General features: G+C 38.3%; 2 protein-coding genes and 1 long non-coding RNA gene across 3 annotated transcripts in view; 1 reads left to right on the forward strand and 2 right to left on the reverse strand.

Annotated features, from left to right (window-relative positions):
• Window positions 1-1,574, reverse strand: part of LOC125264816 — a 31,589-nt gene extending 30,015 nt beyond the window's left edge. The window contains exon 1 of the long non-coding RNA XR_007184131.1: window positions 1,426-1,574. This is a non-coding gene — a long non-coding RNA (uncharacterized LOC125264816). The remainder of the gene's footprint in view (window positions 1-1,425) is intronic.
• A 1,662-nt stretch (window positions 1,575-3,236) lies between these two features.
• On the forward strand, window positions 3,237-5,150 carry ddx28 (DEAD (Asp-Glu-Ala-Asp) box polypeptide 28). The gene has a single exon (XM_048184599.1). It carries the CDS (start codon window positions 3,401-3,403, stop codon window positions 5,063-5,065), a length of 1,665 nt encoding a protein of 554 aa, XP_048040556.1. The 5' UTR covers window positions 3,237-3,400; the 3' UTR covers window positions 5,066-5,150.
• A 3,381-nt stretch (window positions 5,151-8,531) lies between these two features.
• galr1b (galanin receptor 1b) overlaps window positions 8,532-15,895 on the reverse strand; it is a 35,237-nt gene continuing 27,873 nt past the window's right edge. Inside the window, exon 3 of the mRNA XM_048184600.1 lies at window positions 8,532-9,476. Coding sequence (XP_048040557.1) covers window positions 9,159-9,476 — 318 coding nt within the window. The 3' untranslated portion in view covers window positions 8,532-9,158. The remainder of the gene's footprint in view (window positions 9,477-15,895) is intronic.

Here is a 15,895-nt window from a genome sequence, read left to right on the forward strand (position 1 = left end):
TCAGTTTTGTTACACAGGGGCGGAGCCAGACATTGTAAACATTCGGGGCTTAGCCCAAATCTATATTTGTCCAAAGACATTTAAATTTTCTAGTTTACTGACATGAAAGGAGCCTTTGTTGTCTTATTCTTGTTCAGAAAATGTACATTATTTGACACTGTAATTTGTAAAACTTTGTTGGATGTACCTTTGTACATTTTAAGGTTAAATGCATCAATCTGGTGCACTCTGGAAACTCAAAATTAAGAGCTTCAACCCATGTACAGTGTGCAAATTGAACAAAGAAACAGCATTGACTTGTACCTGGACATTAAAAAGGGTTCAAACATTTTTTTTTTTTTTTACAATACTTTTGTACTCATTTCTTTTTAAAAGATATATCCTTGAGCTTTTATTTTGATCACCAGATCACCAGCTGATCGCGTGCGCAAATGCGCTCACTTCTCTTTAAAACGCAGCACAGACAGACTGTATATATACATAATCACTGTCTTTTGCTGTTTTATAAAGGCACAAAGCCATATCACAGTTTCGATTTTAGTTCGTTGGCAAACGTATGTTTTAAATTTTCAGTTCATTATGAAACGGTGGCGGCAGCAGAGGGTCATTAATGGAAAACACTGAATGAATGTATAGCTGATAAATGTGCTAAAGTTGTCATATCGGTTGTTATATAACAAAACGTATAATAACGTACTCGGTTATTTACGTAACCTCGGTTCCCTGAGAGATAAGGGAACGAGTATTGCGTTGCAAACGCTATGAGAAAACTCCTTTTCTAGAGAAAATAACGGCCATGGTGTGTAAAGCAGAAGCAGCCTGGCCAGCGGCTGAGTGTGCACGATCCGGGAGTGTTGAAGACGTTTTGCGCGGCTTTGATGGGTGCGCGGCTGCAAATGGGCGGCGACCGCTTCTTCCAGTGGCAGGAGCTTCACATATCCTTTTTCCTCAGCGCCCTCAACAAATAGAGCGTTAACTGTACGTACACACCGCCGCCGACTTGAGGTGCAAAGAAGCTCTGGCCGCTTTGTCAAAGACGCTTGTCAAAAAGTACGGAGAAGCTTGACGCTTTGGCCGCTCTGTACATTGAGTGCGCGCGCGCGGCCGGGGCTCTCTCTCTCTCTCTGCTCGTGCACGCTGAAAATTTCATATTTTGGTATGAACATTAACCCGCCAGTATGGCGGATAGCCTTTTGAGATTTGCTCGCCAAACGGAAAATCTACCCGCATTTGGCGCTTGGCGGGTGTTAATTTCGGACCCTACGTGAGACTATTTTTATTGAGCAATTTAGCTAGCCCACATCATAACGCACGTCAGACAACATTTGCAACTATAGTTGAAGTCTGTAACTTAGTCTCGGCACACAGACTGATTAGGCAAGGCTACGTCTAGTGACAAGGCTCACCATTTTTTTATTTGCTTACCTTGACTGTCTTCCAAACTTTCACACGTGCCGACTCCGACTCCGAACCTATGCTCCTAACTCTCTCTGAACTTCACACGCAACTGGCGTATCAGGTGCCAGGTTTTCAGCCAATCAACAATCAGAGAATACTGCAGTGAGAACGTTGTAGGGAGATGTAACAGCTGTGGGCCTTAAACTCATCTCCTGTAATTAATACGCTGTGGTCTAGTCATCAACAGAAAGTAACGGATTGAGAGGGGAGAAAAATGGATTTTGGCGTGACATTTCTTGCGTGTGCGTGAGAGCGTGAGATTGATGCTGAAAGCGTGAGTGTCACGCCAGATGCGTGAGAGTTGGCAACCCTGCTTTATAGTGATTTTGACCCTTTACATGTTTCGCGGTTGAACAGCACGCACGCGCACGAACATGCTTAATCGACGATCGATTTTAATTTTAAATGTATTCTCGATAATCGTCAACATCCCTACTTTCCTCTAATCCTGTGGTTCCCAAACTGGGGTACGCGAACAAAATGCTGAGTAGTTCATTTAATTCTACCTTAAAATAATATTAAAAACGAGCATCTATTTCTAACTGCCAAAATGTCATATATCCAGTACATTTAATAAAATTACCTCATCATTTGCAGTGAAAAATGACTGTATCCTCACAAGCAGCATGCATATGATAGATTGCGTGCAGAATCTGCTGCCTTAAATCGCGCTAAATTACTGTCGTTCTCGACAATGCACCTTTGTAAAAGTGGGGATTTAGCATTTACTCGCATGAAGAACAAATATAGACACAGATAATGGATTCATTTCGATTTAAGACTGAAACCTTCTCCGATACAAAAACATACCTTGTGTGAGTTCTTGTATTTAATGATGATATAACGAGCAAGAACGCAATTGTTCCCAAATATCCACATGACTGCAAACGTGACATTATTATAAAACAGGTCAAAAAAATAAAATGTACATTTTAAACACAGTACTGTAAGTATTTACTCTATTTTGCAATGAAATAATAGTTCTAACGAAAACCACAGCAGAACTACAACACACATCTGTGTTTCAAAAACAATTCTGCGGCTTTGAACGAATCGTGAGAGTCAATGATTCAATGATTCATTCACAGCCACTTGCTTCGTTACTGAATGAATGACTCGATGACTCACTCATAAAAACGGTGACTTGCTGCCACCTACTGGCGGTTTTAGTTTAATATTTAACGTTAAAAGTTTTACTTCGTTTTACCATCATTGCATATTTCTCAATTCAACATTTTCTTTTATTTAAAACATTATTTATTTTATAAAGTTATTCATAAAGGTAAAAAAAATGCACTGAAAAATCAATTTAGGGGGCAAATATTGTCGCTTAATGGTAAAGTTGTGACTGCAGTCGAAGTGGAAGAGAGGGGGTACGCAGAAGGATGGTAATCCCTTCAGGGGGTACTACACGCTAAAAAGTTTGGGAACCACTCCTCTAATCTTTGTGTCTCTGGCCTGTGTTAACGCCCAGTTAATATTTCGTAATATGTCCACACAATACATCAATGTCCTAGCATAAAGAACATTAGTTTTACACTCTTATTAAAACTCACTATTTCTTAATCCTAGTCTATGCTGTTCTAGAGTCTAACGTTACAGTGTTTGAAACTGTATAATCAAGTTAGCACTTTCTGTATTCCTCAACGAGTCGCTTTGGATACAATCGTATGTTAAATGAATAAAAAGTTACATATAAAATACCGCAGAATAGTATGCGGTTCCGAATTCAACAATGGTAATCTCACGTTTGATCACTGGGGCTTTAATTTTGACATGACGGGGTTTGTAAACGTCATCATTCTGTGCCCGGACGAACTAAGCATGGGTTCACGTGAGCTCAGTGTTTTACAGCATTTGTCACATAAAAAGATTCTTCTCTGATGCGTTTGTGTATTAACAGGACATACGATATTCATTTTCGTTTGTACTCGTATCCACAATGCAGGCAGTGAAGGTCGGACGCTGTGCCTTTCTCATTTCCAAACTCTCGCAGGCAACACGCAGTTCGCAGCTCGGCAGGGGACAGATCGCGTGCATTAGTGGAATGACAACCGCTAGCTCACAGCCGGTTGTGATTCGCATCCCGAGACGCATGCAAGAACGCATAGAGGACATCAAACAGATGCAAAGCAAGAAGTTTAACAGGCTGCCAACAGTCAAGCCTGGTAGACTATTGATCAGGAGCAAAAACCCACAGCTAAATCAGTCTGTCGGCTATACACTTGGGAAATTTGAACAACCTGTTCTGACATCAAGGGGATGGAAGAGTAACAAAGCGTTAGGGGATTACTTTTCCATAAACAGCATCCAGAGTGCTCCACCATCCATGCTCAAGCAGAAGGACGAGGGTAACGACACAGCTTCTGCCCCTAAAAAGACATTTAATTGCTTTAACATTTGTCCAGAACTGGTTGAGACTTTACACAGTCAGGATATTATTCATCCCACCACAGTGCAGATGCAAACCATTCCCAAAATACTAAAAGGACGGAATATTCTCTGTGCTGCAGAGACAGGAAGTGGAAAAACACTTGCTTACCTCCTTCCCATCATCCACAGACTGCAGGCGGACAGGCAGGAGGAGCCGTTCACAGACACAAACATTCGCGCTGTGGTCATTGTTCCATCACGGGAACTGGCAGAACAAGTGACATCTGTAGCTCGATCAATCAGCCAGCAGTTTGGATTAGTGGCCAAAGTCGCAGGAGGCGGGAGAGGTGTGGGAAACATCAAAGTGGCGTTCACTCATGGCCAGCCGGATGTTTTAGTGGCCACACCTGGCGCCCTGCTAAAGGCCCTCCGGAAGCGGTTCATCAGCTTGAGTGAATTAAACTTCCTAGTAATCGATGAAGCTGACACTATGTTTGATGTCAGTTTTGCAGGCTTGCTTGAGGATATTTTTTCGCATGCCCAGGTGGCGTCCAGACTCTCAGAGACGGTTGGGCTTGATCACAAAGCTCAGTTGGTTGTGGTGGGAGCCACGTTTCCGGGTGGCATAGGAGAGGTCCTCAGCAAGGTGACTGACCTGGCCAGCATGGTGACCGTTAAAAGCAGAATGCTACATCATCTCATGCCGCATGTAAAGCAGTCATTTCTCAGGATCAAAGGTGCAGACAAGATTCTTGAGCTTCATCAAGCTCTAAAGAAGGCTGAACTGGAGCATAAAGGCATTCTGGTGTTCTGTAACTCTGCTTCCACCGTCAACTGGCTGGGTTATTCGCTGGAGGAGATGGGTGTTTGTCATATGAGGCTCCAGGGAGAGATGCCTGCAACTATGAGAGAGGGAATTTTCAGGAACTTTCAAAAAGGGAGTGTTGATGTTCTAATATGCACTGACATAGCTTCAAGAGGTTTGGATACACAGAGGGTTGGACTTGTCATCAACTATGACTTCCCAGAGACCCACACAGATTACATTCACCGGGCAGGCCGTGTGGGGAGAGCAGGTGGCTCCGGGGGAGGGGAGGTGCTGAGCTTCGTTACTCACCCGTGGGATGTGGAACTTGTGCAGAGAATAGAGACCGCAGCAAGGAGGAGAACATCTTTACCAGGGATGGAGACAGAAATTCAGAAACCGAGCAATAAAATTGATGTTAAAGAATGATCTACAAATCAGCCTTATAAAAAATGTGACATTTTCATTTGTATATCTGTTGTTTTGAACCTTTAAAATAAACATTTTAAAAGAATGTTTTGTCCTAAAGCTTCTGTTCACATTTGTTTTAGACATTCTAATGGGATAGTTTACCCTAAAAAGCAAACTCTTGTCAGAATTTATCATGTCATTCTAAACCTGTATGACTAGAACACAAAAGATCTAATTTCCAATATGTGACCCTGGACCACAAAACCAATCATAAGGGTCAGTTTTCTGAAACTGAAATTTATACATCATATGAAAGCTGAATAAGCTTTCCATTGATGTATGGCATGTTAGGATAGGACAATATTTGGCGGAGAATCTGAGAGTGCAAAAAAATCAAAATATTGAGAAAATTGCCTTTAAATTTGTCCAAATGAAGTCCTTAGCAATGCATATCCATTCACAAAAATACATTTTTGATATATTCACAGTAGGAAATTTACAAAATATCTTAATGGAACATGATCTTTACTTAATATCCTAATGATTTTTGGCATAAAAGAAAAATCTATAATTTTGACCCATAAAATGTATTGTTGGCTATTGCTACAAATATACCCGTGCGACTTATGACTGGTTTTGTGGTCCAGGGTCACATTATTTTGACCCCCATTGTCTTTCATTTTATGCACAAAATTTCTTACGTATTTTGGCCAAGAAAAACATCATAGGTTTGGAATTAATTGGTTCTTTGAGTATTTGTTGTTTTCAACTTTTAAAGCACTAAACATTTAAGAACATTTTGGCATTAAGCTTATATGCACATTTATATTAGACACCTTAAGGGCTATTTCACCCAAAAATCAAAAATTTAAGTCATGTCTGAAAGTATACTCTTAGTAAGAATAAGTAGTTCCTTAGGTTGAACACCAGAATGCCTTTATGCTCCAGTTTGGCCTTACTTTGTGACGGTTAAAAAAATTATGTTTTATATAGTATATGTGTAGTATGAATGTATTTCAGATTACAGTCATCATGTTTATGCTGTCTTCTGCCCTACAGTCTCAGTTGCATCGCTTGACTCGCTTTACTGCTATTCATTATGCTATTCACTGCTATTCCTCTCCTGTGGCCTCATGGGATAGTAAAGTGTCCATCAGATGCTCACTTCAGAATCGCGCCAGAAATAGTTGGTCATCTGGGAACTTTTCGACAACTTTTTTTATGGGTACTGTAAATTTAGACTCTTTTCACATACTATTTTTTTGGATGTATGCAATTTTAGATGCATCCTTATACCCTCATGTTATTTAAAACCTGTATGACCTTCTTGCTTCTGGTTTGTCCGTACAATGAAAATCAGTTGGATTCAGTGTTATTTTGGAGAACATTATAAGTAAATGTTTTTTTTTTTTTTTTGTGTGTGTGTGTGTATTTAAACATTAAACATTTATAAACATTTTGGCCTAATGCTTCCATTTACATTTCTGTGTTAGACTGAATTTCTTTTTGTTTTTTCATTTGAAAATGTTTGCAGTGAACCTCCCACCGTTATGTGTGGGCTTTTAGGCCATGACAATTATGTGAGGTATTTGACACGGAACAATAAATTGATTAACAGCCTAATTAAAAGAAGGTGCAAGTTGTTCTACGACAAAAACACATTTAAAGGGCAAAGTTATATGTTTTCCTGTTTTATATGATGTGATTTTTGCTTATTTATGTTATTTCAGTTCTGCTAATGGCTATCTTTTGCCCTAATGGGAATGAATGTGATAGAAAGGTCTGAAAGTGAGGCTGCATGCTTCACTACCAACTGTTTATTATCATGGCACAACAGGAAGGTTGCCATGAGATAAATTTGAACTTTGCAGCAGTGTTATTGAGAAGAAGGTCTTTCGTAACATTGATTAGAAAAGACATAAACAGGGAGATGTGAGCTGCCTTGATGGGCTCATTTAGAAGAAAAAAGCAACCTGGCTAAGCAGAACTACTCTCTTATGAAGTAAATATACACTTGGGTATTTTTTTTCAAGTCCATTTTGTGAGTTTTATGCTCTATCTAATGTATAAAGGACAGACAAACCATCATACATTGCATACCATGCCCTTGACATGCATTTGGACAGTGACTCTTAATGTTATTGACTTTGTAAATTACAGCAATGTTTTGGCTTTGAAATGCGACTTTTGGGTTAATGTGCACTCCATTTAAAGGTTCATCAGAAAGTGTTGGAAAAAGGATGTTTAGGCTGTATGACGACCTTTGTCTTTTTTTTTTCTTTCACAATAGAGATATTTGTTGTAAAATCTATGAGGTTGCATATTTATAGCTGTTAATCATACAAATTATGTTCCAGGCAAGAAGAAATGATCATGCTTTATTTCAACTCTAATAATTAGAAGTGTATATTTGTTGTACGTTGTTTCAAGAAAGAAAACATTATATAGAAGGCATTGAAAATTCAATTGCTGAAGATATTTGACAACTTTTGTCATGCATGGTCTGAAAATAATTTGACAAAAAATACAAATATTTTGAAAATATTTTCAATTTTAGTCACTGTGTGAAAGAGCACTCAAAGATTAATTTAGATTAAGCAGCATTTTATGTTTTGTGAAAATAAAACACCTGAGAAAAGTGATGTCCATTAAAACTGGCAGTGTCTGAACAGGTTAACTTTGTTATTAATGATTTTTCTGAGCAAGATTTATCATCACCAGAATCTGGATATGTTCCCAGACTACTCACCTGTGAGTTCTCTCGGAGTAAATTTTTATCATGCTGCACTGCCAGATATATATCGCTGACACTACATGAAATGCAGCATTGTTTAGAAATGTATTCAAATATACAAAGAAAGAAAGAAAAAGCAAGTTACCAGTGTGTACTTTCCAAAAGTTCCATTCCAATGTTATGTGAACTGCACAAAAAAAGTGTCATTTTTAGGGTCACCTACAGCATTATTATATCACATTATAGTGAAAGCTTCATTGTACTGGAGATGCATTTCACAAGGATTAAAGGCATGTGATGGTAGCATTTATGCAGTCATATTCACCCAACAGGATCCTGACCTGTTGGAAAATGTGCCATCCTTTTTCTTGTTACTTCATAGGGAAGTTCCTAAGTTTTGTGAATCTTTTGACTCGTTCCAGATTCTAAATCAGAAACAATGTTTATAAGAGCTTTTGTCCTGGTATCTCACAGAGAGGCATGAGTAATAGACTGGTAAGAGATGCAAACACACACACACACACACACACACACACACACACACACACACACACACACACACACACACACACACACACACAGACACACACATAAAATTTTCCACTGGTCGTTTGTTTAGGACAATCACCAGTCTATGTCAAACAGTTAACCATAGGATACAGATAGCTACATCCTTTTTAAACAAGAACCCACTCTAACTTACTCTTAAAGGACCAGAAAAATGAAACATACATTTTATTGTTCATTGAATTAGATATTTTTTTATTATTATTTGAATTCTTTTGGGGAAACCTTCAATAATATTTTCTTTTTTATAATGGATATTTAACCATGAGACTGGACATAAACCAATGTCACTGAATACATAATTACAGCATACAAGTAAATATTGAGGTTTATGGCATGCTTATATTGAGACCGAAAGTGTTTGTCAAATACAACATAAACACTATGCAAAAAGCTGTTCAGACAGCACAGTTCATTAACAAACACATCCATGTTCTTTTATAGTGATTCTTTCAAACATATTCAAAAACTGTTAAAATTATATTTTTAAATTACTGTCTATATGTTTTTATTATTTTCAATAACATTAAATACACATTAAACAGTACATAAAAACGTAATACAACATTTCAATGACAAACACTATTTACACTTAAATAGTTTACACTTTTTTTTTTTATAAGCAAATGCCTTTGATGTACATGGATTAAGATATTAAATAGGATTTTTACTTCTCAAGGTAACTTCTTAACCTTCTTGAATGTGATCCATGCACTATGCCATGAACCAGAAACGACACCACAAATGTTTTTAAACAGTGCTGATATCTCCAGTTTTTAAACAGTGCTGATATCTCTAAAATGTTTCGAGTCACATGTTAGTAGTGGAATGTGTCATGGAGAAGTTCTCCATGCGAATGCGCACCACTTTTTCCACAGGCGGAGGAGAGTTAAAAAAGCGGCATGTGAAGACCTGCTTGCAGGCTTTTCTGAAGTTTTCAGACAGGAAAGCGTAAAGAATGGGGTTGACACAGGAGTTTCCATAGGCCAGGCAATGAGAAATGATGCGAAATACAAAGGATGCATCATTCAAGGGAAAGTGGCCGAACTCCACCCACATAGCGATAATGTGGTGCGGCATCCAGCAGATGAGGAATGCAGCGACAACCAACAACACCGTCTGAGCCGTCTAGATAACACAGAAAGAGAGAGAAAAATAGGTTGGTTAATTATAACTCACATTACCTATTTTTTTTTTTTTTTACAGAAACAAACTTTCTTTAAATAATTAACAGCGTTTTTAAAGGTGTTAGCACTTGTGAAAGTTATTCTGTAAAAAGCGCTGGTCTTTTTTAATACATGACAGAATTATTGAGGCTCAACAGAGCATATAATTCAGACTCTGCTGTTGCGGTAACCGAGACAAGGATACAGTAAGGGGGCTGGGAATCAAAGGCTGAACAGGTCATTGCAGAAGGCAAGACTGTCCTGGTGGCAGGTGGTTTGGGTCTGGTTTTCACTGAATTGTACTGGTGTTGAAAAAGTGGAGGCCAAAGTAGGAAGAGTGTGACGTATTCTTCCTTGTTTCTCAACCTGGAGCCAAACTGCTATTTCATACAAGGCAGATGACACATAGTGAACCTTTTTGTTGGCTTGATAATGCATACCTCATCCTGTGACAAATGAAGCAACACATCCTTTGAGTAGGCAGATGAAGCTCCACACCAAAAGATGATTGATGAGAGGAGAATGAACTCAATTATAACACAGAAATAAGCAGTAATGTGCAGCGGCAAGAGATGCAGCCATCCTCTAATGGATGTTATGTAGTCACTCAGTTTAAAATCTATAAAATAAATGGTGCCTGGCAATATGAATGATGTTGACTGCTGAGCTCGCTGTTTCTAGAGAGGCTGGAAGGGACGCCAATTTTCTGAAGATTACATTCAATTCCACAACTTTTTGCAGCAGGTTTCTGGTTCGCAACACCAGAAAAGCAGATATTCAACCTTCCTTTATATGAACTCATTAGCAGAGATAAGACCAGTCTACAGTTGGCACCGGCCATGTGGAGAACATCTGCCTAGCAGAAATCACAGCCCACACATTGTGATTTGCTTAAGGTTAAGTATTGCTTGTAACAGAATAATTCTGAGTAAAGCAACATTAGCAAAGATAGAATAAACATATGCCAATATAGATTATATCCAATGTGTTTTGGAAAATGTCAGACACTTCCAGTGGCAGAGCATCAAAATGAAACAAATACACAAAGTGCTTTAAAAAGGATACTTGAAATAGAGTGTAGATGAGTGATGGAGACGTACAGAGAGAGAAATGAACCACTATGATGATGAGCACAGTGCAAGAAATTTTCTGGTAGACTAGTGTCATCTTCATTTGACCCTAGATATATACTTCAACCCTTAAAGGTGCCATAGAATGTCTTTTTAAAAGATGTAATGTAAGTCTAAGGTGTCCCCTGAATGTGTCTGTGAAGTTTCAGCTCAAAATACCCCATAGATTTTTTTTTATTAATTTTTTTAACTGCCTATTTTGGGGCATCATTAAATATGAGCTGATTTAGGCTGCGGCCCCTTTAAATGCTCACGCTCCTCGCCCCCGGAGCTCGTGCTTGCCTTTAACAGCATAAACAAAGTTCACACAGCTAATATAACCCTCACAATGGATCTTTACAAAGTGTTCGTCATGCAACATGTCTAATTGCGTAAGTATGGTATTTATTTGGATGTTTACATTTGATTCTGAATGAGTTTGATGGTGCTCCGTGGCTAAAGCTAACATTACACACTGCTGGAGAGATTTATAAAGAATGAAGTTGTGTTTATGCATTATACAGACTGCAAGTGTTTAAAAATGAAAATAGCGACGGCTCTTGTCTCCGTGAATACAGTAAGAAACGATGGTAACTTTGACCACATTTAACAGTACATTAGCAACATGCTAACGAAACATTTAGAAAGACAATTTACAAATATCACTAAAAATATCATGATATCATGGATCATGTCAGTTATTATTGCTCCATCTGCCATTTTTTGCTGTTGTTCTTGCTTGCTTGCCTAGTCTGATGATTCAGCTGTGCACATCCAGATGTCCTGCCCTTGTGTAATGCCTTGAACATGAGCTGGCATATGCAAATATTGGGGGCGTACATATTAATGATCCCGACTGTTACGTAACAGTCGGTGTTATGTTGAGATTTGCCTGTTCATCGGAGGTCTTTTAAACAAATGAGATTTATATAAGGAGGAGGAAACAATGGTGTTTGAGACTCACTGTATGTCATTTCCATGTACTGAACTCTTGTTATTTAACTATGCCAAGATAAATTCAATTTTTAATTCTAGGGCACCTTTAATATCATTTGGAGCTTGAGAGCTTGACAGAATTATTTAAAATGTATGCTTTTTTCTTGGCTGTACCATGTAATAGCTGAGCTACATTTGAGATATTTTGTAGAGAAATAAAAATTGCCAGATTGCTTGATTATTATAGTGCAAAAAGACACTAGACACAAAACAACAGTTTTGATGAACTCCTGTCAATAATATAAAATATGACCGGCAGATTTAACTAACTGGTGAGCATATTTAAGCAGATAAGATGATAAATATTTCCAAAGAGGAGCCATAGTACTACTAATGATGTTTAGAAGCCATGCTTCTTCATTACATTTTTCATTACATCATACCTACTTGAAATTTCCTAATTACTAAGAACATCAGGTACAGGGAACTATATAAATGTATTAGGGCTTCCCCCAACTTAAGAATTTTGTAGTCGATTAGTAGTCATTCATTTAAGCCATTAGTCGATTAATCGCACATTTATATTAATTTAATTACTTATACTGGAGGGGTATACTAAACAACAAGCCTTTAATATATGGCGTAATAAATAGCCTATTCCGCATTCAAGTGCATGCATAAAGCTTCATACAGATTACATAATCAGAGCATTTGTATTTTGATTTGAATTGGTTAATTTAAAATCAGACATTATAAGCTTTCTATAGACATATTTCTCATGTCTGTGAATCAAGTAGCCTATACAGTAAGTTTTGGTTAATTTTTGTGACAGAATTTCCTGTGTGTTTTTTTTTTCCTATGACTAACCGACTAATAAAACTTTGGTCAATGGAGCCTCTTCTTGTTGAATAATGTTTAGTTGACTATTAGGGAGCAGCCCTAAAATGTATAACTGTTTGGTGGAGCAAACTCACCACAGCTACTTCTCACATAATAAAATAGCAACTCCCTGCCTGGCTTCAATATCACAGGGAACAGGCATGGTTTTATTCGGAAACACAGCTGGAGAGATTACAGGACAGGATCAGATTAATGTAAATAAACAAGTGAGAAACAAACTTTCTTTTTTCTTTTGACAGGTTATTTCATCTTACTTTAAACTCTCCATTCAATGCTTATTATTCACAATCCATTTTATTTCTGAGGTGTGCACCACTGAATCATTCACAAGACCAGGAAAGTGTATTAAGCCAGGGTATAGGTATAGTTCACCCAAAAATCAAAATTCTGTTATCATTTTGTCAGGTTTGGTGTAAGGGATGAGACGAGGTCTCAAATGCAGGGGATGATGGGCTTTATTTAAATCCGGACACCATGCTCCCCACACACAACACATCACACAGACGAGAGAGAGAGCGCATGGTCTGAGCACACTCAGAGCCACAGAGGCGGAGTGCGTATGGCTGGGATAGCCTTCCCCTGGCCATGGGCTTGAGACTAGCCTGGAATATTCTCACTCAAACCACTGACTACTGCTGCTTCTGATTGCTTCTAGAGGGAAAAGCTGCCCATAACTGAGGGTCTAGGATCAGTTTTCTCCATAATAATAGCATATAACAGTTGTGGTGTTGAGCAAATCACAAACATATCTGTTGATTTCTTGAACGCACTGGCCAATCAAACTTGTTTAAGTTAGGCTAAATAATAATTAAGTAGGCTAAATAAGAGATTTATTGTGCAGTCATTGATTATAGAGGAACTTTATGAGATTGTGATGAATTGAGATGAATGACAGCTTTTTAGTGATTATAAAGGGAGCGCTTTTAGCATGCTTTTTAGGCGATATATAATCCATTAAGAATTTGAATAAAACTTTTGTTTTGCTGCATTAATTAAGGCAATGGTAATTTATTATTAGAATTGGCTGCCATGCCAAATCACGCCTACAGTATGCCAGCTTTCTGTTCAAATTATAGTGATTCCGAGTGAAATAATATGAAGTCCTACCTGCCTATCAACATATGTTTTTACATACCCACCTTTTACAGTTCCTACCAACAATGAGCAAAACAATGAGCTTATGCTGCGTTCATGCCATAACTACCAAAATTAACAGATGGCAACCTGTGACGTTCTAACTGGAGCTGTTCAGTCAGATTTAGAATTATGCATATCCATGTCAACAGCATCAACACCGAAATGAATCTGCAGCAGTCAGCTACAAGCTTTCTAAGTTGTTTATGTTCATTATTATTGTAATGCTATGTGCTTTGACACATGAGGTAGGTTAACATCATCTCTTGTGATGCTCTGCCAAGAGTAGTTGTGTGTGTGTGTGCAGTCATGTGTTATGGAGCAGGCGTGGTTTTGGACGGCTATTTGCAGGGAGGGACATTTAAAAAAACTGACCATTATAAAACTTTCTAAAATGAGGCAGCCTCAGTGTGTGGCCACCAAATGTGATCTCCGGATGAAATGGTTTACTCACAAAAAAACAAAACAAAACAACCAGTACTTTAACATTGTAGATACAATGCACAACACTGTAAACCTGCATCCATTTTTTCCCAGATATTAAAACTCTCATTGACATGCATAACAGCCATAATGACACCATCCATGCAGAAAATCTAAGGAACTGAGGTGAAACAGAAGCTGTAGGCTCTATGGCCATCATTTTGTGATAGCAGAAGGACAAGCACCATGGGAAGGCCTCCATAAATGTCTTTGTCCACACATCAAACAATGAGCAAAAATGTATACACACACTAATACTGAAATATACACACTGATGCATTTTTCTTTCGTACATTTGATAGCTGACCTTAGCTCTGTCCATTGTATCACAAACACCAGGTAAAAAAAAGACATTATGTGCGAATGTGTAAATTTGTGATGGTGTGAATGGACAGCAGAAAATAATGGGTGGCTAATAACAGCTCTTACACCAAACATAATTACTGTTATTTCCCCTCTGCCACCATCCACAAAACCAACTCAGAGCCCTGGGCAAAGGAAAACAAGTTGTTTTTATACAGCACAATTTGTGAAGGTAACAGTTTTCAGCCTGTGTATGGGCTGAAAGGGTTTGTCAGTGGTCAGACACCTGTTGTGACCTCCACTGTTCGCAATTAGATTTCAATTCTCTTTACCTTGGCCTTCCCCTGGGTCTTTCTTTCTCGCACTAGACTGTTTTTGCTCTCTCTCACATAATTCTCAATCTCTTCAATTATTTAATCACTTTTCCCTGTTTTCTTCAGTTGCATCATCTTTTAGTGTTAACCTTGAAATATTATCTGCTGTACTGAGATGATAAGACAATAAGTCTATCTGTGTAAGCTGCATCAGGCTTGTGATCCACTGCTTACATTAAAATGAGAAATGTCTTTGACGACACCGTAATGCTCTGGTTCAGAAGGGCAATTACCAATTGAAATGAAAAGTGTGAGAGTGAACTATACTGAATAGGACTGCTAACAACTCAGGTAGTTTGTCATAAATACATGGAAAGGCCCACTGAAGTGCACTGAAATGCACAGCATTATTCAATGTGTTGACATAATTTCCACTGAAACCGAAAGACAGGGCTAGACATATCAAACAGATCCTCCCCTTTTTTAAATGAGACAATAGCGTTTCGTTTTAGCTCAGCCAGAGCTGTTGAGCTTGGTAAACCTGCAGTTTCCTCCTAATCTCTAACCGTTTCTCTTCCATATTGCTTTAAAACACAGCATTCTGTGCAGAATTCAAATGGGTTCGATATGTTTTGTGAGCTGCACAGACTCACACAAATAATCCACTATGTGCTATCATGTCTCTGGACCAGAGTAGATGGTGTGTGCGGCGGTTCACGTGACACTATCGTGAAACCCGACTCCATTTGCCCCAATGGAAAGCATATTTACGCGGTCTGAATTGTTCCCTATCCCCTATATAGTGCACTAGGTGCCATTCTCCATGTAGAAATTAGTAAAGACTGAAAGACAAAAGACTGTAGTTTGAAGATTAGTATGCATGCAAGTTGTCTTAGGAATTTTAAAGCAAATACATTTTTTTTGTAAGTTTGTTTAAAGGAGGAAACGAAAAAACTAAAAGCTACAGCGACAATGGAGGCCTATATAGAAGAAGAGGTTAGAAAGTACCCTCATTTGTACAACTTTAGCATAAAAACTTCAAGTGATCAATTGATGACAAAAAAGAATCCTTGGCCTCAAACTCTGTTTTCCCTCTAAAAAGAAAATTAAAAGTTATATTATGTAATGCCTTTGCAGAAAAAAAGCCATTTTAAGCAAAGTTTGATTCATACTCTACATGGTGCCTCGAACACACCCAATAA

This window comes from Megalobrama amblycephala, linkage group LG3, assembly GCF_018812025.1.
Source record: "Megalobrama amblycephala isolate DHTTF-2021 linkage group LG3, ASM1881202v1, whole genome shotgun sequence".
Lineage (NCBI taxonomy): Eukaryota > Metazoa > Chordata > Actinopteri > Cypriniformes > Xenocyprididae > Megalobrama > Megalobrama amblycephala.